The 26,585-nt window shown below is 43.1% G+C and overlaps 1 protein-coding gene across 1 annotated transcript in view; it reads left to right on the plus strand.

Annotated features, from left to right (window-relative positions):
• Positions 1 to 267: 267 nt before the first annotated feature.
• glb1l (galactosidase, beta 1-like) overlaps positions 268 to 26,585 on the plus strand; it is an 81,649-nt gene continuing 55,331 nt past the window's right edge. Inside the window, 2 exon segments of the mRNA XM_065019729.1 lie at positions 268 to 447; positions 25,387 to 25,556. Of these exon segments, the coding sequence (XP_064875801.1) occupies positions 385 to 447; positions 25,387 to 25,556 (233 nt within the window). The 5' untranslated portion in view covers positions 268 to 384.

Raw genomic sequence — 26,585 nt, forward strand, 5'->3', positions numbered from 1 at the left:
TAAAAATAGTGTAGAACAATGTAGGGCATTATTTAGGTTACTGTTAAATCAATGTATGAAAAATATCTGTGAAATGTAATTAATTATATACAATAAAAATGTAATCCTAATCCATCGGAATTTCAATGAACATTTTCATCGTCAGGTGAGTAGGCATGCTGGATTTATAACGTGGTAAAGTATGCCACCGGAGCAGGAGCAAAGGCGGTGTTTAGGACCCAGCAGAGAGGCAAAGCAACGTGAACATCACATGATAGTTGATTTTGGGAGCGGGGACGACTCATGATGCTTGTTTCTCTGGTGTAACGTTTCAAGTGATATAGAAAGTCGGCTAAACCAGGCAAATGGCAAGTTTATATTGTATTTAAATCCACACAGGAAACCATGGATACGAAGACTGTTTTCTCTCTACTCTACTTTGCCTTTTTAGCCGCAAATAGAACTGTGGTAAGTTTGATTCTGTATCTATTATTTCATATTAAATACTACTTCCTCTGTCTACCAGGTGATTATACCAGCTGACTGGATCAGCTCTATCGCCACTCATATTTGTAACTTGTCTATTTTCTTTTAGCGTATAATATAGTAAATACATTCATTATATTGACATGATATTGTTATAATCAAGTATAAAGTTACATGGATGAAATCGGACCTTGAAAATGCATAGCCCTCCATTCAGAAAATTATATTTGAACTAAACACTCGAACGTTTGAAAAAAAAAAAGTGACGCTCCACTAAACCCATAATAATAATTTAAACAAAGTGAATAACAGAGAAACTTCCTACTGTAGACCAGAGCCCTATTCCCTATATAGTGCACTACTATACAAAGTAGCCTACCTGGCCGAATGAGATCAGGATTATTTGCATCAATCTAGTGGCCATTTGTTTTGGAAACTCACACGAGCGCTACAGAAGCGCATAGCTAGTCAAATAACGGTCTCTTGCTGGTTTGGAATTAAAGTGTAACTACACCCAATACTCTAAACGTGTTGTATTTTTCTCAGACCTCAAAAGTGGTCTCACGATGTGGTTTAAGCATTGTAGTGGACCAATTTTGTTGTAAAAAGAAAGTCACACCTACGTCGAGCCTTAAATATGCACTTTTAGACGCTGTTCTTCGGCCTGTCAGCATTACATGGCAATGGAGGGTTGTTGACAGCGCTCTGGGCCAGATGGTTGTGGGTTCACAGACCACCGTGGACAGGAGTAGGGCTGGAAAGATCTCACTTATAGTAAAAACATGGTATGAATCGATCATCTTATCTGCAGGTCCGAGGAAGAAAAATAGCATTTTATAAACATTTCATGCAAAATTTCTCGAGCATCAATACATTACCCATCCCCCAACACGTCCACCAAGAGTATTTTACATATTCCCCAACACTGTCAACAAATGTGTTGATTTGGCACCCATCCCCAACACTGACCATCAGATACATTACCCATCCCCCAACACTGTCAACCAAGAGTCAAGACTACATTACCCATCCCCCAACACTGTCAACCAAGAGTCAAGACTACATTACCCATCCCCCAACACTGTCAACCAAGAGTCAAGACTACATTACCCATCCCCCAACACTGTCCACCAAGAGTCAAGACTACATTACCCATCCCCCAACACTGTCAACCAAGAGTCAAGACTACATTACCCATCCCCCAACACTGTCAACCAAGAGTCAAGACTACATTACCCATCCCCCAACACTGTCAACCAAGAGTCAAGACTACATTACCCATCCCCCAACACTGTCAACCAAGAGTCAAGACTACATTACCCATACATTACCCATCCCCCCAAGAGTCAACACTGTCCACCAAGAGTCAAGACTACATTACCCATCCCCCAACACTGTCAACCAAGAGTCAAGACTACATTACCCATCCCCCAACACTGTCAACCAAGAGTCAAGACTACATTACCCATCCCCCAACACTGTCCACCAAGAGTCAAGACTACATTACCCATCCCCCAACACTGTCAACCAAGAGTCAAGACTACATTACCCATCCCCCAACACTGTCCACCAAGAGTCAAGACTACATTCCCCAACCCATCCCCCAACACTGTCAACCAAGAGTCAAGACTACATTACCCATCCCCCAACACTGTCAACCAAGAGTCAAGACTCCCCCAACATTACCCATCCCCCAACACTGTCAACCAAGAGTCAAGACTACATTACCCATCCCCCAACACTGTCAACCAAGAGTCAAGACTACATTACCCATCCCCCAACACTGTCAACCAAGAGTCAAGACTACATTACCCATCCCCCAACACTGTCAACCAAGAGTCAAGACTACATTACCCATCCCCCAACACTGTCAACCAAGAGTCAAGACTACATTACCCATCCCCCAACACTGTCAACCAAGAGTCAAGACTACATTACCCATCCCCCAACACTGTCAACCAAGAGTCAAGACTACATTACCCATCCCCCAACACTGTCAACCAAGAGTCAAGACTACATTACCCATCCCCCAACACTGTCAACCAAGAGTCAAGACTACATTACCCATCCCCCAACACTGTCAACCAAGAGTCAAGACTACATTACCCATCCCCCAACACCCAAGAGTCAACACTGTCCCCCACCAATCCCCCAACACTGTCAAGACTACATTACCCATCCCCCAACACTGTCACCCACCAACTGAGTCAAGACTACATTACCCATCCCCCAACACTGTCAACCAAGAGTCAAGACTACATTACCCATCCCCCAACACTGTCAACCAAGAGTCAAGACTACATTACCCATCCCCCAACACTGTCAACCAAGTCAAGACTACATTACCCATCAACACTGACTAGAGTCATTACCCATCCCCCAACACTGTCCACCAAGAGTCAAGACTACTGTCAACCAAGAGTCAAGACTACATTACCCATCCCCCAACACACTCAAGACTACATTACCCATCCCCCAACACTGTCCACCAAGTCAAGACTACATTACCCATCCCCCAACAACACTGACTACATTACCCATCCCCCAACCACAACCAAGAGTCAAGACTACATTACCCATCCCCCAACACTGTCAACCAAGAGTCAAGACTACATTACCCATCCCCCAACACTGTCAACCAAGAGTCAAGACTACATTACCCATCCCCCCCAACACTGTCATTACCCATCCCCCAACACTGTCAACCAAGAGTCAAGACTACATTACCCATCCCCCAACACTGTCAACCAACACTGAGTCAAGACTACATTACCCATCCCCCAACACTGTCCACCAAGAGTCAAGACTACATTACCCATCCCCCAACACTGTCCATCCCCCAAGAGTCAAGACTACATTACCCATCCCCCAACACTGTCCACCAAGAGTCAAGACTACATTACCCATCCCCCAACACTGTCAACCAAGAGTCAAGACTACATTACCCATCCCCCAACACTGTCAACCAAGAGTCAAGACTAAACCAATTCACCTTGGTGCTGGTTTTATATTATTCATAACCATTTCACACAAACCAGAAACTATATATTCACATTATTGTGAATTCATTTTTATACATTTTGATTTAACCAGGTAGGCCAGTTGAGAACAAGTTCTCATTTACAATTGTGACCTGGCCAAGATAAAGAAAAGCAGTTAGACACATACAACAACACAGAGTTACACATAAACAAACAAACAGAATCAATAACACAATAGAAAAATCTATATACAGTGTGTGTAAATGGCATGAGGAGGTAAGGCAATAATAGGCAGTAGTAGTGAATTAATTACAATTTAGCAAATTAACACTGGAGTGATAGATGGGCAGATGATGTGCAAGTAGTGATACTGGTGTGCAAAAGAGTAAATCAAAACAATAAGGGGATGAGGTAGTTGGATGGGCTATTTACAGATGGGCTATGTACAGGTGCAGCGATCAGTGAGCTGCTCTGACAGCTGCTCTCTGATGCTTAAAGTTAGTGAGGGAGATAAGTGTCCAACTTAAGTTGATTTTTGCAATTCGTTCCAGTCATTGGCAGCAGAGAACTGGAAGGAAAGGTGGCTAAAGGGGGTGTTGGCTTTGGGGATGATCAGTGAGATACACCTGCTGGAGCGCGTGCTACGGGTGGGTGTTGCCATCGTGACCAGTGAACTGAGATAAGGCGGGGCTTTACCTAGCCTGGACTTATCGATGACCTGGAGCCAGTGGGTCTGGCGACGAATATGTAGCGAGGGCCAGCCAACGAGAGCATACAGGTCGCAATGGTGGGTAGTATATGGGGCTTTGGTGACAAAACGGATGGCACTGTGATAGACTGCATGCAATTTGCTGAGTAGAGTGTTGGGGGCTATTTTGTAAATGACATCGCCGAAATTGAGGATCGGTAGGATCGTCAGTTTTACGAGGGTATGTTTAGCAGCATGAGTGAAGGAGTCTTTGTTGCGAGGTAGGAAGCCGATTCTAGATTTAATTTTGGATTGGAGATGCTTAATGTGAGTCTGAAAGGAGAGTTTACAGTCTAACCAGACACCCATGTATTTGTAGTTGTCCACATATTCTAAGTCATAAGTCAGAACCGTCCAGAGTAGTGATGCTGGACGGGCGAGCAGGTGGGGCTGCGATTGGTTGAAGAGCGTGCATTTAGTTTTACTTGCGTTTAAGAGCAGTTGGAGGCCACGGAAGGAGTGTTGTATGGCATTGAGGCTCGTCTGGGGGAAAGGTGTTCATCATATTTCTCCAATACCAAATCCGTGTCTTCTTTGCAACTAAACTGTTCCTGTTTGCAAATGATTCAATATGAGACTTCATTTGGAATCTGATGGTACTTTCAAAAGGTAGGCCTACCTTTCCACCCCAGACAGAGTAGGGTCACCTTTCCACCCCACACAGAGTAGGCCTACCTTTCCACCCCAGACAGAGTAGGCCTACCTTTCCACCCCAGACAGAGTAGGCCCTACCTTTCCACCCCAGACAGAGTAGACCTACCTTTCCACCCCAGACAGAGTAGGACCTACCTTTCCACCCCAGACAGAGTAGGCCTACCTTTCCACCCCAGACAGAGTAGGGCCTACCTTTCCACCCCAGACAGAGTAGGCCTACCTTTCCACCCGCCCTACCTTTCCACCCCAGACAGAGTAGGACCTACCTTTCCACCCCAGACAGAGTAGGCCTACCTTTCCACCCCCCTACCTTTCCACCCCAGACAGAGTAGGACCTACCTTTCCACCCCAGACAGAGTAGGACCTACCTTTCCACCCCAGACAGAGTAGGACCTACCTTTCCACCCCAGACAGAGTAGGACCTACCTTTCCACCCCCCCTACCTTTCCACCCCAGACAGAGTAGTCCTACCTTTCCACCCCAGACAGAGTAGGACCTACCTTTCCACCCCCCCTACCTTTCCACCCCAGACAGAGTAAAGAATAACGGTGAAATATATTTTCAGGAACCCAGCATATTGTATGTTCAGGTGTTTAGTGTACTAAAGTAAAATACAGCACAAACTCAACTTAACAGGAAGCATAGAAATGGAGCACATAGAACAGATCTACCTCAGGCTTGCTTTCAAGGAGAATGATAGATCTATAACACATAGAACAGATCTACCTCAGGCTTGCTTTCAAGGAGAATGACAGATCTATAACACATAGAACAGATCTACCTAAGGCTTGCTTTCAAGGAGAATGACAGACCTATAACACATAGAACAGATCTACCTCAGGCTTGCTTTCAAGGAGAATGACAGATCTATAACACATAGCACAGATCTACCTCAGACTTGCTTTCAAGGAGAATGACAAATCTAGAAAGTGCATTTCTATGTGAAGTTGGCCAGGTCCCCCAAAAGTGACATATTGCAGCTCTAACTACTGGCTATTCTTCTTCTGTGGTGTAACCCAATGAGAGAAAGTCACAAGTGTTTCCCTAAAAGCTGAATGAGCATTCTATTGTACATCAAGTGAATCTCTTAATCAAGCAAAGTTAATGTTTTGTCTCCTTGGGTGTAAAAAAAAAAATGAACCAATGATATCCCTATATGGTTCAGTCACGTCTTTCACAGATATGGATACTGAATACTAAACCCTCCCCTGGACTAGATACACAATACTAAACCCTTTCCTGGACTAGATACACAATACTAAACCCTCCCCTGGACTAGATACACAATACTAAACCCTTTCCTGGACTAGATACACAATACTAAACCCTCCCCTAGACTAGATACACAATACTAAACCCTCCCCTAGACTAGATACACAATACTAAACCCTCCCCCGGACTAGATACACAATACTAAACCCTCCCCTAGACTAGATACACAATATTAAACCCTCCCCTGGACTAGATACACAATACTAAACCCTCCCCTGGACTAGATACACAATACTAAACCCTTTCCTGGACTAGATACACAATACTAAACCCTCTCCTGGACTAGATACACAATACTAAACCCTCCCCTGGACTAGATACACAATACTAAACCCTCCCCTAGATACACAATACTAAACCCTCCCCTAGACTAGATACACAATACTAAACCCTCCCCTAGACTAGATACACAATACTAAACCCTCCCCTAGATACACAATACTAAACCCTCCCCTGGATACACAATACTAAACCCTCCCCTGGACTAGATACACAATACTAAACCCTCCCCTGGACTAGATACACAATACTAAACCCTCCCTAGATACACAATACTAAACCCTCCCTAGATACACAATACTAAACCCTCCCTGGACTAGATACACAATACTAAACCCTCCCCTAGATACACAATACTAAACCCCCCTAGGTACACAATACTAAACCCTCCCCTAGAATAGATACACAATACTAAACCCTCCCCTAGAATAGATACACAATACTAAACCCTCCCCTAGATACACAATACTAAACCCTCCCCTGGACTAGATACACAATACTAAACCCTCCCCTGGACTAGATACACAATACTAAACCCTCCCCTGGACTAGATACACAATACTAAACCCTCCCCTAGACTAGATACACAATACTAAACCCTCCCCTAGACTAGATACACAATACTAAACCCTCCCCTAGACTAGATACACAATACTAAACCTTCCCCAAGATACACAATACTAAACCCTCCCCTGGATACACAATACTAAACCCTCCCCTAGATACACAATACTAAACCCTCCCCTGGACTAGATACACAATACTAAACCCTCCCCTAGATACACAATACTAAACCCTCCCCTGGACTAGATACACAATACTAAACCCTCCCCTAGATACACAATACTAAACCCTCCCCTAGAATAGATACACAATACTAAACCCTCCCCTAGAATAGATACACAATACTAAACCCTCCCTAGATACACAATACTAAACCCTCCCTGGACTAGATACACAATACTAAACCCTCCCTAGAATAGATACACAATACTAAACCCTCCCCTAGACTAGATACACAATACTAAACCTTCCCCAAGATACACAATACTAAACCCTCCCCTGGATACACAATACTAAACCCTCCCCTAGATACACAATACTAAACCCTCCCCTGGACTAGATACACAATACTAAACCCTCCCCTGGACTAGATACACAATACTAAACCCTCCCTAGATACACAATACTAAACCCTCCCTGGACTAGATACACAATACTAAACCCTCCCTAGATACACAATACTAAACCCTCCCCCTAGATACACAATACTAAACCCTCCCCTAGATACACAATACTAAACCCTCCCTAGACTAGATACACAATACTAAACCCTCCCCTGGACTAGATACACAATACTAAACCCTCCCCTAGATACACAATACTAAACCCTCCCTAGACTAGATACACAATACTAAACCCTCCCCTAGACTAGATAAACAATACTAAACCCTCCCCTAGACTAGATACACAATACTAAACCCTCCCCTAGATAGATACACAATACTAAACCCTCCCTAGATACACAATACTAAACCCTCCCCTAGATACACAATACTAAACCCTCCCCTGGATACACAATACTAAACCCTCCCTAGATACACAATACTAAACCCTCCTAGACTAGATACACAATACTAAACCCTCCCTAGATACACAATACTAAACCCTCCCTAGACTAGATACACAATACTAAACCCTCCCCTAGATACACAATACTAAACCCTCCCTAGACTAGATACACAATACTAAACCCTCCCTAGACTAGATACACAATACTAAACCCTCCCCTAGATACACAATACTAAACCCTCCCCTGGATACACAATACTAAACCCTCCCTGGATACACAATACTAAACCCTCCCTGGACTAGATACACAATACTAAACCCTCCCCTAGATACACAATACTAAACCCTCCCCTAGATACACAATACTAAACCCTCCCCTAGATACACAATACTAAACCCTCCCTAGACTAGATAAACAATACTAAACCCTCCCTAGACTAGATACACAATACTAAACCCTCCCCTAGATACACAATACTAAACCCTCCCCTAGATAGATACACAATACTAAACCCTCCCTAGATACACAATACTAAACCCTCCCTGGATACACAATACTAAACCCTCCCCTGGATACACAATACTAAACCCTCCCCTGGATACACAATACTAAACCCTCCCCTAGATACACAATACTAAACCCTCCCCTAGATACACAATACTAAACCCTCCCTAGACTAGATACACAATACTAAACCCTCCCTAGATACACAATACTAAACCCTCCCTAGACTAGATACACAATACTAAACCCTCCCTAGACTAGATACACAATACTAAACCCTCCCCTAGATACACAATACTAAACCCTCCCTGGATACACAATACTAAACCCTCCCCTGGATACACAATACTAAACCCTCCCTGGCTAGATACACAATACTAAACCCTCCCCTAGATACACAATACTAAACCCTCCCTAGATACACAATACTAAACCCTCCCCTGGATACACAATACTAAACCCTCCCTAGACTAGATACACAATACTAAACCCTCCCTAGACTAGATACACAATACTAAACCCTCCCCTAGATACACAATACTAAACCCTCCCCTAGATAGATACACAATACTAAACCCTCCCCTAGATACACAATACTAAACCCTCCCTGGATACACAATACTAAACCCTCCCCTGGATACACAATACTAAACCCTCCCTGGATACACAATACTAAACCCTCCCCTAGATACACAATACTAAACCCTCCCTAGATACACAATACTAAACCCTCCCCTAGACTGATACACAATACTAAACCTCCCCTAGATACACAATACTAAACCCTCCCTAGACTAGATACACAATACTAAACCCTCCCCTAGACTAGATACACAATACTAAACCCTCCCTAGATACACAATACTAAACCCTCCCCTAGATACACAATACTAAACCCTCCCCTGGATACACAATACTAAACCCTCCCCTGGACTAGATACACAATACTAAACCCTCCCCTAGATACACAATACTAAACCCTCCCCTGGATACACAATACTAAACCCTCCCTGGATACACAATACTAAACCCTCCCCCCTAGATACACAATACTAAACCCTCCCTGGGCTAGATACACAATACTAAACCCTCCCTGGGCTAGATACACAATACTAAACCCTCCCCTGGACTAGATACACAATACCTAGATACACAATACTAAACCCTCCCTGGGCTAGATACACAATACTAAACCCTCCCTGGACTAGATACACAATACTAAACCCTCCCCTAGACTAGATACACAATACTAAACCCTCCCTAGATACCAATACTAAACCCTCCCTAGACTAGATACACAATACTAAACCCTCCCCTAGATACACAATACTAAACCCTCCCTAGATACAGTGGGTTAACTGCCTGTTCAGGGGCCCTCCCTTGATACAACAATACTAAACCTCCCCTGGATACACCATACTAAACCCTCCCCACAATACTAAACCCTCCCCTAGATACACAATACTAAACCTCCCCTGGACTAGATACACAATACTAAACCCTCCCTAGATACACAATACTAAACCCTCCCCTAGATACACAATACTAAACCCTCCCTAGCTACACAATACTAAACCCTCCCCTGGATACACAATACTAAACCCTCCCTGGATACACAATACTAAACCCTCCCTGGATACACAATACTAAACCCTCCCCTAGATACACAATACTAAACCCTCCCCTAGATACACAATATTAAACCCTCCCCTAGATACACAATACTAAACCCTCCCCTGGATACACAATACTAAACCCTCCCCTAGACTAGATACACAATACTAAACCCTCCCCTAGATACACAATACTAAAACTTCCCCTGGATACACCATACTAAACCCTCCCCTAGACTAGATACACAATACTAAACCCTCCCCTAGACTAGATACACAATACTAAACCCTCCCCTAGATACACAATACTAAACCCTCCCCTGGATACACCATACTAAACCCTCCCCTAGATACACAATACTAAACCCTCCCCTGGACTAGATACACAATACTAAACCCTCCCCTAGACTAGATACACAATACTAAACCCTCCCCTAGACTAGATACACAATACTAAACCCTCCCTAGACTAGATACACAATACTAAACCTCCCTAGACTAGATACACAATACTAAACCCTCCCTAGATACACAATACTAAACCCTCCCCTAGATACACAATACTAAACCCTCCCTAGATACACAATACTAAACCCTCCCCTGGATACACAATACTAAACCCTCCCCTAGATACACAATACTAAACCCTCCCCTAGATACACAATACTAAACCCTCCCCTAGATACACAATACTAAACCCTCCCCTGGATACACAATACTAAACCCTCCCTAGACTAGATACACAATACTAAACCCTCCCCTAGATACACAATACTAAACCCTCCCTGGATACACAATACTAAACCCTCCCCTAGACTAGATACACAATACTAAACCCTCCCTAGACTAGATACACAATACTAAACCCCCCCTAGATACACAATACTAAACCCTCCCTGGATACACCATACTAAACCCTCCCCTAGATACACAATACTAAACCCTCCCTGGACTAGATACACAATACTAAACCCTCCCTAGACTAGATACACAATACTAAACCCTCCCTAGATACACAATACTAAACCCTCCCCTGACTAGATACACAATACTAAACCCTCCCTAGACTAGATACACAATACTAAACCCTCCCTAGATACACAATACTAAACCCTCCCTGGATACACAATACTAAACCCTCCCTGACTAGATACACAATACTAAACCCTTCCCTAGACTAGATACACAATACTAAACCCTCCCCTGGATACACAATACTAAACCCTCCCCTAGACTTGATACACAATACTAAACCCTCCCCTAGATACACAATACTAAACCCTCCCCTAGATACACAATACTAAACCCTCCCCTAGACTAGATACACAATACTAAACCCTCCCCTAGATACACAATACTAAACCCTCCCCTAGATACACAATACTAAACCCTCCCCTGGATACACAATACTAAACCCTCCCCTAGATACACAATACTAAACCCTCCCCTGGATACACAATACTAAACCCTCCCCTGGATACACAATACTAAACCCTCCCCTGGATACACAATACTAAACCCTCCCCTAGATACACAATACTAAACCCTCCCTAGATAGACACAATACTAAACCCTCCCCTAGATACACAATACTAAACCCTCCCCTAGATACACAATACTAAACCCTCCCTAGATACACAATACTAAACCCTCCCTGGATACACAATACTAAACCCTCCCCTAGACTAGATACACAATACTAAACCCTCCCTAGATACACAATACTAAACCCTCCCTGGATACACAATACTAAACCCTCCCCTGGATACACAATACTAAACCCTCCCCTGGATACACAATACTAAACCCTCCCCTGGATACACAATACTAAACCCTCCCCTGGATACACAATACTAAACCCTCCCCTAGACTAGATACACAATACTAAACCCTCCCCTAGATACACAATACTAAACCCTCCCTAGACTAGATACACAATACTAAACCCTCCCTAGACTAGATACACAATACTAAACCCTCCCTAGATACACAATACTAAACCCTCCCCTAGATACACAATACTAAACCCTCCCTAGATACACAATACTAAACCCTCCCCCTAGATACACAATACTAAACCCTCCCCCTCCCCTGGATACACAATACTAAACCCTCCCTGGACTAGATACACAATACTAAACCCTCCCCCTAGATACACAATACTAAACCCTCCCCTAGATACACAATACTAAACCCTCCCTCCCTAGATACACAATACTAAACCCAATACTAAACCCCCCCTAGATACACAATACTAAACCCTCCCCTAGATACACAATACTAAACCCTCCCTAGATACAGTGGGTTAATACTAAACCCTCCCTAGATACACAATACTAAACCCTCCCTAGATACACAATACTAAACCCTCCCTAGATACACAATACTAAACCTCCCTGGACTAGATACACAATACTAAACCCTCCCTAGATACACAATACTAAACCCTCCCCTAGATACACAATACTAAACCCTCCCTAGATACACAATACTAAACCCTCCCCTAGATACACAATACTAAACCCTCCCTAGATACACAATACTAAACCTCTCCCTAGATACACAATACTAAACCCTCCCTGGACTAGATACACAATACTAAACCCTCCCCTAGATACACAATACTAAACCCTCCCTAGATACACAATACTAAACCCTAGATACACAATACTAAACCCTCCCTAGACTAGATACACAATACTAAACCCTCCCCTAGATACACAATACTAAACCCTACTAGATACACAATACTAAACCCTCCCTAGACTAGATACACAATACTAAACCCTCCCTAGACTAGATACACAATACTAAACCCTCCCCTAGATACACAATACTAAACCCTCCCTAGACAATACTAAACCCTCCCTAGATACACAATACTAAACCCTCCCTGACTAGATACACAATACTAAACCCTCCCCTAGACTAGATACACAATACTAAACCCTCCCTAGACTAGATACACAATACTAAACCCTCCCTAGATACACAATACTAAACCCTCCCTAGATACACAATACTAAACCCTCCCCTAGATACACAATACTAAACCCTCCCCTGGATACACAATACTAAACCCTCCCCTAGATACACAATACTAAACCTCCCCTAGATACACAATACTAAACCCTCCCTGGATACACAATACTAAACCCTCCCTAGATACACAATACTAAACCCTCCCTAGATACACAATACTAAACCCTCCCTAGATACACAATACTAAACCCTCCCCTAGATACACAATACTAAACCCTCCCTAGATACACAATACTAAACCCTCCCTAGATACACAATACTAAACCCTCCCTAGATACACAATACTAAACCCTCCCTAGATACACAATACTAAACCCTCCCCTAGATACACAATACTAAACCCTCCCCCTAGATACACAATACTAAACCCTCCCCTAGATACACAATACTAAACCCTCCCTAGATACACAATACTAAACCCTCCCCTAGATACCAATACTAAACCCTCCCTAGATACACAATACTAAACCCTCCCCTAGACTAGATACACAATACTAAACCCTCCCCTAGACTAGATACACAATACTAAACCCTCCCTAGACTAGATACACAATACTAAACCCTCCCTAGACTAGATACACAATACTAAACCCTCCACTAGACTAGATACACAATACTAAACCCTCCCCTAGATACACAATACTAAACCCTCCCCTGGATACACCATACTAAACCCTCCCCTGGACTAGATACAAAATACTAAACCCTTCCCTAGACTAGATACACAATACTAAACCCTCCCCTGTATACACAATACTAAACCCTCCCCTAGACTTGATACACAATACTAAACCCTCCCCTAGATACACAATACTAAACCCTCCCCTAGATACACAATACTAAACCCTCCCTAGACTAGATACACAATACTAAACCCTCCCCTAGATACACAATACTAAACCCTCCCTAGATAGATACACAATACTAAACCCTCCCCTGGATACACAATACTAAACCCTCCCCTGGATACACAATACTAAACCCTCCCCTGGATACACAATACTAAACCCTCCCTGGATACACAATACTAAACCCTCCCCTAGATACACAATACTAAACCTCCCCTAGATACACAATACTAAACCCTCCCCCTAGATACACAATACTAAACCCTCCCCTAGATACACAATACTAAACCCTCCCCTAGATACACAATACTAAACCCTCCCCTAGATAGACAATACTAAACCCTCCCCTAGATACACAATACTAAACCCTCCCCTAGATACACAATACTAAACCCTCCCCTAGATACACAATACTAAACCCTCCCCTAGATACACAATACTAAACCCTCCCCCTAGATACACAATACTAAACCCTCCCTAGATACACAATACTAAACCCTCCCTAGATACACCATACTAAACCCTCCCCTGGATACACAATACTAAACCCTCCCCTAGATACACAATACTAAACCCTCCCCTAGATACACAATACTAAACCCTCCCCTAGATACACAATACTAAACCCTCCCTAGATACACAATACTAAACCCTCCCCTAGATATACACAATACTAAACCCTCCCCTAGATACACAATACTAAACCCTCCCCTAGAGATACACAATACTAAACCCTCCCCTAGATACACAATACTAAACCCTCCCCTAGATACACAATACTAAACCCTCCCCTAGATACACAATACTAAACCCTCCCCTAGATACACAATACTAAACCCTCCCCTAGATACACAATACTAAACCCTCCCCCTAGATACACAATACTAAACCCTCCCTAGACTAGATACACAATACTAAACCCTCCCCTAGATACACAATACTAAACCCTCCCTAGATACACAATACTAAACCCTCCCCTAGATACACAATACTAAACCCTCCCTAGATACTAGATACACAATACTAAACCCTCCCCTAGATACACAATACTAAACCCTCCCCTAGATACACAATACTAAACCCTCCCTAGATACACAATACTAAACCCTCCCCTAGATACACAATACTAAACCCTCCCTAGACTAGATACACAATACTAAACCCTCCCCTAGATACACAATACTAAACCCTCCCCTAGATACACAATACTAAACCCTCCCCTAGACTGGATACACCATACTAAACCCTCCCCTAGACTAGATACACAATACTAAACCCTCCCCTAGACTAGATACACAATACTAAACCCTCCCCTAGATACACAATACTAAACCCTCCCCTAGATACACAATACTAAACCCTCCCCTAGACTAGATACACAATACTAAACCCTCCCCTAGATACACAATACTAAACCCTCCCCTAGATACACAATACTAAACCCTCCCCTAGATACACAATACTAAACCCTCCCTAGATACACAATACTAAACCCTCCCCTAGATACACAATACTAAACCCTCCCCTAGATACACAATACTAAACCCTCCCTAGATACACAATACTAAACCCTCCCCTAGATACACAATACTAAACCCTCCCTAGATACACAATACTAAACCCTCCCCTAGATACACAATACTAAACCCTCCCCTAGACTAGATACACAATACTAAACCCTCCCTAGACTAGATACACAATACTAAACCCTCCCTAGACTAGATACACAATACTAAACCCTCCCCTAGATACACAATACTAAACCCTCCCCTAGATACACAATACTAAACCCTCCCCTAGATACACAATACTAAACCCTCCCCTAGATACACAATACTAAACCCTTCCCCCCTAGATACACAATACTAAACCCTCCCTAGATACACAATACTAAACCCTCCCTAGACTAGATACACAATACTAAACCCTCCCCTAGACTAGATACACAATACTAAACCCTCCCCTAGATACACAATACTAAACCCTCCCTAGATACACAATACTAAACCCTCCCCCTAGATACACAATACTAAACCCTCCCTAGATACACAATACTAAACCCTCCCCTAGATACACAATACTAAACCCTCCCCTAGATACACAATACTAAACCCTCCCTAGACTAGATACACAATACTAAACCCTCCCCTAAACTAGATACACAATACTAAACCCTCCCTAGATACACAATACTAAACCCTCCCTAGATACACAATACTAAACCCTCCCCTAGACTAGATACACAATACTAAACCCTCCCCTAGACTAGATACTAAACAATACTAAACCCTCCCCTAGATACACAATACTAAACCCTCCCCTAGATACACAATACTAAACCCTCCCTAGACTAGATACACAATACTAAACCCTCCCCTAGATACACAATACTAAACCCTCCCCTAGATACACAATACTAAACCCTCCCCTAGACTAGATACACAATACTAAACCCTCCCCTAGACTAGATACACAATACTAAACCCTCCCCTAGATACACAATACTAAACCCTCCCTAGATACACAATACTAAACCCTCCCCTAGATACACAATACTAAACCCTCCCTAGATACACAATACTAAACCCTCCCCTGGATACACAATACTAAACCCTCCCCTAGATACACAATACTAAACCCTCCCCTGGATACACAATACTAAACCCTCCCCTAGATACACAATACTAAACCCTCCCTAGATACACAATACTAAACTAGATACACAATACTAAACCCTCCCTAGATACACAATACTAAACCCTCCCCTAGATACACAATACTAAACCCTCCCCCTGGATACACAATACTAAACCCTCCCTAGATACACAATACTAAACCCTCCCTAGATACACAATACTAAACCCTCCCTAGACTAGATACACAATACTAAACCCTCCCCTAGACTAGATACACAATACTAAACCCTCCCTAGACTAGATACACAATACTAAACCCTCCCTAGATACACAATACTAAACCCTCCCCTAGATACACAATACTAAACCCTCCCTAGATACACAATACTAAACCCTCCCCTAGATACACAATACTAAACCCTCCCCTAGATACACAATACTAAACCCTCCCTGGATACACAATACTAAACCCTCCCCTAGATACACAATACTAAACCCTCCCCTAGATACACAATACTAAACCCTCCCTGACTAGATACACAATACTAAACCCTCCCCTAGATACACAATACTAAACCCTCCCTAGATACACAATACTAAACCCTCCCCTAGACTAGATACACAATACTAAACCCTCCCTAGACTAGATACACAATACTAAACCCTCCCCTAGACTAGATACACAATACTAAACCCTCCCCTAGATACACAATACTAAACCCTCCCTGGATACACAATACTAAACCCTCCCTGGGACTAGATACACAATACTAAACCCTCCCTGGACTAGATACACAATACTAAACCCTCCCCTAGATACACAATACTAAACCCTCCAGATACACAATACTAAACCCTCCCCTAGATACACAATACTAAACCCTCCCCTAGATACACAATACTAAACCCTCCCCTAGATACACAATACTAAACCCTCCCCTAGATACACAATACTAAACCCTCCCCTACTAAAGATACACAATACTAACCCTCCCCCCTAAACCCCCCCTGACTAGATACACAATACTAAACCCTCCCTAGACTAGATACACAATACTAAACCCTCCCCTAGATACACAATACTAAACCCTCCCCTAGATACACAATACTAAACCCTCCCCTAGATACACAATACTAAACCCTCCCCTAGATACACAATACTAAACCCCCTAGATACACAATACTAAACCCTCCCTAGACTAGATACACAATACTAAACCCTCCCCTAGACTAGATACACAATACTAAACCCTCCCCTAGATACACAATACTAAACCCTCCCCTAGACTAGATACACAATACTAAACCCTCCCTAGACTAGATACACAATACTAAACCCTCCCTAGATACACAATACTAAACCCTCCCTGGATACACAATACTAAACCCTCCCCTAGATACACAATACTAAACCCTCCCCTAGATACACAATACTAAACCCTCCCCTAGATACACAATACTAAACCCTCCCTAGATACACAATACTAAACCCTCCCCTAGATACACAATACTAAACCCTCCCCTGGATACACAATACTAAACCCTCCCCTAGATACACAATACTAAACCCTCCCCTCGATACACAATACTAAACCCTCCCCTAGATACACAATACTAAACCTGGATACACAATACTCTCCCTGGATACACAATACTAAACCCTCCCCTAGATACACAATACTAAACCCTCCCTAGACTAGATACACAATACTAAACCCTCCCCCCAAGATACACAATACTAAACCCTCCCTAGACTAGATACACAATACTAAACCCTCCCCTAGATACACAATACTAAACCCTCCCCTAGATAGACACAATACTAAACCCTCCCCTAGATACACAATACTAAACCCTCCCCTAGATACACAATACTAAACCCTCCCCTAGATACACAATACTAAACCCTCCCCTAGATACACAATACTAAACCCTCCCTGGCTAGATACACAATACTAAACCCTCCCCTGGACTAGATACACAATACTAAACCCTCCCTAGATACACAATACTAAACCCTCCCCTAGATACACAATACTAAACCCTCCCCTAGATACACAATACTAAACCCTCCCCTAGACTAGATACACAATACTAAACCCTCCCTAGACTAGATACACAATACTAAACCCTCCCTAGATACACAATACTAAACCCTCCCTAGATACACAATACTAAACCCTCCCTAGACTAGATACACAATACTAAACCCTCCCTAGATACACAATACTAAACCCTCCCCTAGATACACAATACTAAACCCTCCCCTAGATACACAATACTAAACCCTCCCCTACTAAACCCTCCCTAGATACACAATACTAAACCCTCCCCTGACTAGATACACAATACTAAACCCTCCCTAGACTAGATACACAATACTAAACCCTCCCTGGATACACAATACTAAACCCTCCCCTAGACTAGATACACAATACTAAACCCTCCCTAGACTAGATACACAATACTAAACCCTCCCTAAACCCTCCCTAGATACACAATACTAAACCCTCCCCTAGATACACAATACTAAACCCTCCCCTAGGATACACAATACTAAACCCTCCCTAGACTAGATACACAATACTAAACCCTCCCCTAGATACACAATACTAAACCCTCCCCTAGGATACACAATACTAAACCCTCCCTAGATACACAATACTAAACCCTCCCCTGGATACACAATACTAAACCCTCCCTGGATACACAATACTAAACCCTCCCCTAGATACACAATACTAAACCCTCCCTAGATACACAATACTAAACCCTCCCCTAGATACACAATACTAAACCCTCCCCTAGATACACAATACTAAACCCTCCCCTAGATACACAATACTAAACCCTCCCCTAGATACACAATACTAAACCCTCCCCTGGATACACAATACTAAACCCTCCCCTAGATACACAATACTAAACCCTCCCCTAGATACACAATACTAAACCCTCCCTGGACTAGATACACAATACTAAACCCTCCCCTAGACTAGATACACAATACTAAACCCTCCCCTAGACTAGATACACAATACTAAACCCTCCCCTAGATACACAATACTAAACCCTCCCCTAGATACACAATACTAAACCCTCCCCTAGATACACAATACTAAACCCTCCCTAGATACACAATACTAAACCCTCCCCTGGATACACAATACTAAACCCTCCCCTGGATACACAATACTAAACCCTCCCTCGATACACAATACTAAACCCTCCCTAGATACACAATACTAAACCCTCCCCTGGATACACAATACTAAACCCTCCCTGGATACACAATACTAAACCCTCCCCTAGATACACAATACTAAACCCTCCCTAGACTAGATACACAATACTAAACCCTCCCCTAGATACACAATACTAAACCCTCCCTGTATACACAATACTAAACCCTCCCCTAGACTTGATACACAATACTAAACCCTCCCCTGGATACACCATACTAAACCCTCCCCTGGACTAGATACAAAATACTAAACCCTTCCCTAGACTAGATACACAATACTAAACCCTCCCCTGGACTAGATACACAATACTAAACCCTTTCCTGGACTAGATACACAATACTAAACCCTCCCCTGGACTAGATACACAATACTAAACCCTCCCTAGATACACAATACTAAACCCTCCCTAGACTAGATACACAATACTAAACCCTCCCCTAGACTAGATACACAATATTAAACCCTCCCTGGACTAGATACACAATACTAAACCCTCCCCTGGACTAGATACACAATACTAAACCCTTTCCTGGACTAGATACACAATACTAAACCCTCCCTGGACTAGATACACAATACTAAACCCTCCCCTAGATACACAATACTAAACCCTCCCTAGACTAGATACACAATACTAAACCCTCCCTGGACTAGATACACAATACTAAACCCTCCCCTGGACTAGATACACAATACTAAACCCTCCCCTAGATACACAATACTAAACCCTCCCCTAGACTAGATACACAATACTAAACCCTCCCTAGACTAGATACACAATACTAAACCCTCCCCTAGACTAGATACACAATACTAAACCCTCCCCTAGACTAGATACACAATACTAAACCCTCCCCTGGATACACAATACTAAACCCTCCCTGGATACACAATACTAAACCCTCCCTGGACTAGATACACAATACTAAACCCTCCCTGGACTAGATACACAATACTAAACCCTCCCTAGATACACAATACTAAACCCTCCCCTAGATACACAATACTAAACCCTCCCTGGACTAGATACACAATACTAAACCCTCCCTAGATACACAATACTAAACCCTCCCTAGACTAGATACACAATACTAAACCCTCCCCTAGAATAGATACACAATACTAAACCCTCCCCTAGAATAGATACACAATACTAAACCCTCCCTAGAATAGATACACAATACTAAACCCTCCCCTGGATACACAATACTAAACCCTCCCCTAGATACACAATACTAAACCCTCCCTGGACTAGATACACAATACTAAACCCTCCCTGGACTAGATACACAATACTAAACCCTCCCTAGATACACAATACTAAACCCTCCCTAGACTAGATACACAATACTAAACCCTCCCTAGACTAGATACACAATACTAAACCCTCCCTAGACTAGATACACAATACTAAACCCTCCCTAGATACACAATACTAAACCCTCCCTAGACTAGATACACAATACTAAACCCTCCCTAGACTAGATACACAATACTAAACCCTCCCTAGACTAGATACACAATACTAAACCCTCCCCAAGATACACAATACTAAACCCTCCCTGGATACACAATACTAAACCCTCCCCTAGATACACAATACTAAACCCTCCCTGGACTAGATACACAATACTAAACCCTCCCTGGACTAGATACACAATACTAAACCCTCCCCTAGATACACAATACTAAACCCTCCCTAGACTAGATACACAATACTAAACCCTCCCTAGACTAGATACACAATACTAAACCCTCCCTAGACTAGATACACAATACTAAACCCTCCCCTAGATACACAATACTAAACCCTCCCCTAGATACACAATACTAAACCCTCCCCTAGATACACAATACTAAACCCTCCCCTGGATACACAATACTAAACCCTCCCCTAGATACACAATACTAAACCCTCCCCTAGATACACAATACTAAACCCTCCCCTGGATACACAATACTAAACCCTCCCCTGGATACACAATACTAAACCCTCCCCTAGATACACAATACTAAACCCTCCCCTAGACTAGATACACAATACTAAACCCTCCCCTAGACTAGATACACAATACTAAACCCTCCCCTAGACTAGATACACAATACTAAACCCTCCCCTAGCTACACAATACTAAACCCTCCCCTGGATACACAATACTAAACCCTCCCTGGGCTAGATACACAATACTAAACCCTCCCCTGGGCTAGATACACAATACTAAACCCTCCCCTAGATACACAATACTAAACCCTCCCCTAGATACACAATACTAAACCCTCCCCTGGGCTAGATACACAATACTAAACCCTCCCCTGGGCTAGATACACAATACTAAACCCTCCCCTAGATACACAATACTAAACCCTCCCCTGGACTAGATACACAATACTAAACCCTCCCCTAGATACACAATACTAAACCCTCCCCTGGACTAGATACACAATACTAAACCCTCCCTAGACTAGATACACAATACTAAACCCTCCCCTAGATACACAATACTAAACCCTCCCCTAGATACACAATACTAAACCTCCCCTGGACTAGATACACAATACTAAACCCTCCCCTAGATACACAATACTAAACCCTCCCCTAGATACACAATACTAAACCCTCCCTAGACTAGATACACAATACTAAACCCTCCCCTAGATACACAATACTAAACCCTCCCCTGGGCTAGATACACAATACTAAACCCTCCCCTAGACTAGATACACAATACTAAACCCTCCCCTAGATACACAATACTAAACCCTCCCCTGGATACACCATACTAAACCCTCCCCTAGACTGGATACACCATACTAAACCCTCCCCTAGACTAGATACACAATACTAAACCCTCCCTAGACTAGATACACAATACTAAACCCTCCCCTAGATACACAATACTAAACCCTCCCCTGGATACACCATACTAAACCCTCCCCTAGACTAGATACACAATACTAAACCCTCCCCTAGATACACAATACTAAACCCTCCCCTAGATACACAATACTAAACCCTCCCCTGGATACACAATACTACTAAACTAAACCCTCCCTAGATACACAATACTAAACCCTCCCCTGGATACACAATACTAAACCCTCCCCTGGATACACAATACTAAACCCTCCCCTAGATACACAATACTAAACCCTCCCCTAGATACACAATACTAAACCCTCCCCTAGATACACAATACTAAACCCTCCCCTAGATACACAATACTAAACCCTCCCCTAGATACACAATACTAAACCCTCCCCTAGATACACAATACTAAACCCTCCCTGGATACACAATACTAAACCCTCCCCTGGATACACAATACTAAACCCTCCCCTAGATACACAATACTAAACCCTCCCTGGACTAGATACACAATACTAAACCCTCCCTAGACTAGATACACAATACTAAACCCTCCCTAGACTAGATACACAATACTAAACCCTCCCCTAGATACACAATACTAAACCCTCCCCTAGATACACAATACTAAACCCTCCCTAGATACACAATACTAAACCCTCCCTAGATACACAATACTAAACCCTCCCTAGATACACAATACTAAACCCTCCCCTGGATACACAATACTAAACCCTCCCCTGGATACACAATACTAAACCCTCCCCTGGATACACAATACTAAACCCTCCCCTCGATACACAATACTAAACCCTCCCCTAGATACACAATACTAAACCCTCCCCTGGATACACAATACTAAACCCTCCCCTGGATACACAATACTAAACCCTCCCCTAGATACACAATACTAAACCCTCCCCTAGACTAGATACACAATACTAAACCCTCCCCTAGACTAGATACACAATACTAAACCCTCCCCTAGCTACACAATACTAAACCCTCCCCTGGATACACAATACTAAACCCTCCCCTGGGCTAGATACACAATACTAAACCCTCCCCTGGGCTAGATACACAATACTAAACCCTCCCCTAGATACACAATACTAAACCCTCCCCTGGGCTAGATACACAATACTAAACCCTCCCTAGATACACAATACTAAACCCTCCCCTAGATACACAATACTAAACCCTCCCCTGGACTAGATACACAATACTAAACCCTCCCCTAGATACACAATACTAAACCCTCCCCTGGACTAGATACACAATACTAAACCCTCCCCTAGACTAGATACACAATACTAAACCCTCCCCTAGATACACAATACTAAACCCTCCCCTGGACTAGATACACAATACTAAACCCTCCCTGGACTAGATACACAATACTAAACCCTCCCTAGATACACAATACTAAACCCTCCCCTAGACTAGATACACAATACTAAACCCTCCCTAGATACACAATACTAAACCCTCCCCTGGGCTAGATACACAATACTAAACCCTCCCTAGACTAGATACACAATACTAAACCCTCCCTAGACTAGATACACAATACTAAACCCTCCCCTAGATACACAATACTAAACCCTCCCCTGGATACACAATACTAAACCCTCCCCTAGATACACAATACTAAACCTTCCCCTAGATACACACAATACTAAACCCTCCCCTAGATACACAATACTAAACCCTCCCCTAGATACACAATACTAAACCCTCCCCTAGATACACAATACTAAACCCTCCCTTTGACTGAAATTGAAAAGCCAGACACCCCCGTTTTCCTCCAGGTACCATTCCATCTTTTACTGTGGTTTTGTGATACATGCAGTTCTCAGTGGGCGCTATGGATCTCCACTATCGTCTGGCCTTGATGTCCCCCTGCATAAAACATTCTCCATTCAGGCTGCAAAGGCTTCAATTTCCTCCTTAACTCGATTTAATGATGGAAAAGGAGGGGGAAAAGAACAGGGAGAATATGCGACACCATTTTCAACCACCATGTTAGAGTGGCTCATGACTAAGAATGTTACTTCCTGATGTTGTGCCCAGGGGTACACAACAGACTGCTGCAAGCTGATTGGCTGAACCCAATACGCAACATCCCGGACTAGCATTCCTAGGCATTAGCAACTCTAACATGTTGGTGGAAAATGGAGCTGAGTTTGACCAATATGCCTTTAAGAATGTCAAACCTTTGGAAAAAAGAAGGAAAAAAAGGTTACGAGGTCCAATAGGAACTACCTGGCTACCCAGGCTTTGATAGGAACATATTACTGTCATGAGGAACTACCTGGCTACCCAGGCTTTGATAGGGACATATTACTGTCATGAGGAACTACCTGGCTACCCAGGCTTTGATAGGAACATATTACTGTCATGAGGAACTACCTGGCTACCCAGGCTTTGATAGGAACATATTACTGTCATGACAAATCCATAACAACAGTAGGCATGCAGGCCGAACAGCTGTCTGACAGAGGTCCTGGCTTTCTCACAGATATCCATATATTATTACTGATATCAAATATACCTTGAAATGATCTACGCCAGAGCCAGTTCTAGACCTTGATAAGAGCATATTGTTCATACACTATAAGCTTACTGTATATCACGGTATGACTCCTGTCTGTTTTCAGGTTTCCGGGGCTCCTTCCTTCTCCATAGACTACAAGAACAACTGCTTCCAGAAAGATGGGAAGCCTTTCCAGTACGTCTCCGGCAGTATCCACTACTCCCGCATCCCTCACTACTACTGGAAAGACAGACTGCTCAAGATGTACATGGCTGGACTCAACGCTGTACAGATGTAAGTTCAACAGGAGACATAATGGGGAGAGCGAGATTATTATAATATAATTAAATGTATCTCCTGAAGATTCCCCAATACAACAGCAGTAGGGTTGTACCTGTAGCCATGATTCTCATGGTTTGAGAGTCCTTTAGGTGCCTTTTTGGCAAACTCCAAGCGGGCTGTCATGTGCCTTTTACTGAGGGGTGGCTTCCATCTGGTCACTCTATCATAAAGACCTGATTGATGGAGTGCTGCAGAGATGATTGTCCTTCTGGAAGGTTCTCCATCTCCACAGAGGAACTCTGGAGTTCTGTCAGAGTGACCATCAGGTTCTTGTTTCACCTCCCTGACCAAGACCCTTCTCCCGGGCGGCCAGCTCTAGGAAGAGTCTTGGTGGTTCCAAACCTCTTCCATTGGAGAATGATGGAGGCCACTGTGTTCTTGGGGACCTTCAATGCTGCAGAAATGTTTTGGTAGCCTTCCCCAGATCTGTACCTCGACACAATCCTGTCTCTGAGCTCTACTGACAATTCCTTCAACCTCATGGCTTGGCTGTTGCTCTGTTATGCACTGTCAACTTTCTATAGACAGGTGTGTACCTTTTCCAAATCATGTCCAATCAATTAAATTCACCACAGGACACACGTAAGCTCAATTTCGAGTCTTATAGCAAAGGGTCTGAATACTTATGTAAATAAGGTATTTCTGTTTATTAATTAGCTTGACGAGGAAAAAAAGCTGTAACGTAAGTACTCTTCTCCTTCCTGTCAGTTATGTCACCAGTACTCTTCTGCTTCCTGTCAGTTATGTCACCAGTACTCTTCTGCTTCCTGTCAGTTATGTCACCAGTACTCTTCTCCTTCCTGTCAGTTATGTCACCAGTACTCTTCTCCCTCTTGTCAGTGATGTCACCAGTACTCTTCTCCTTCCTGTCAGTTATGTCACCAGTACTCTTCTCTTTCCTGTCAGTTATGTCACCAGTACTCTTCTCCCTCTTGTCAGTGATGTCACCAGTACTCTTCTCCTTCCTGTCAGTTATGTCAC

The sequence above is a fragment of the Oncorhynchus nerka genome, linkage group LG1, assembly GCF_034236695.1.
Source record: "Oncorhynchus nerka isolate Pitt River linkage group LG1, Oner_Uvic_2.0, whole genome shotgun sequence".
NCBI classification, from domain to species: domain Eukaryota; kingdom Metazoa; phylum Chordata; class Actinopteri; order Salmoniformes; family Salmonidae; genus Oncorhynchus; species Oncorhynchus nerka.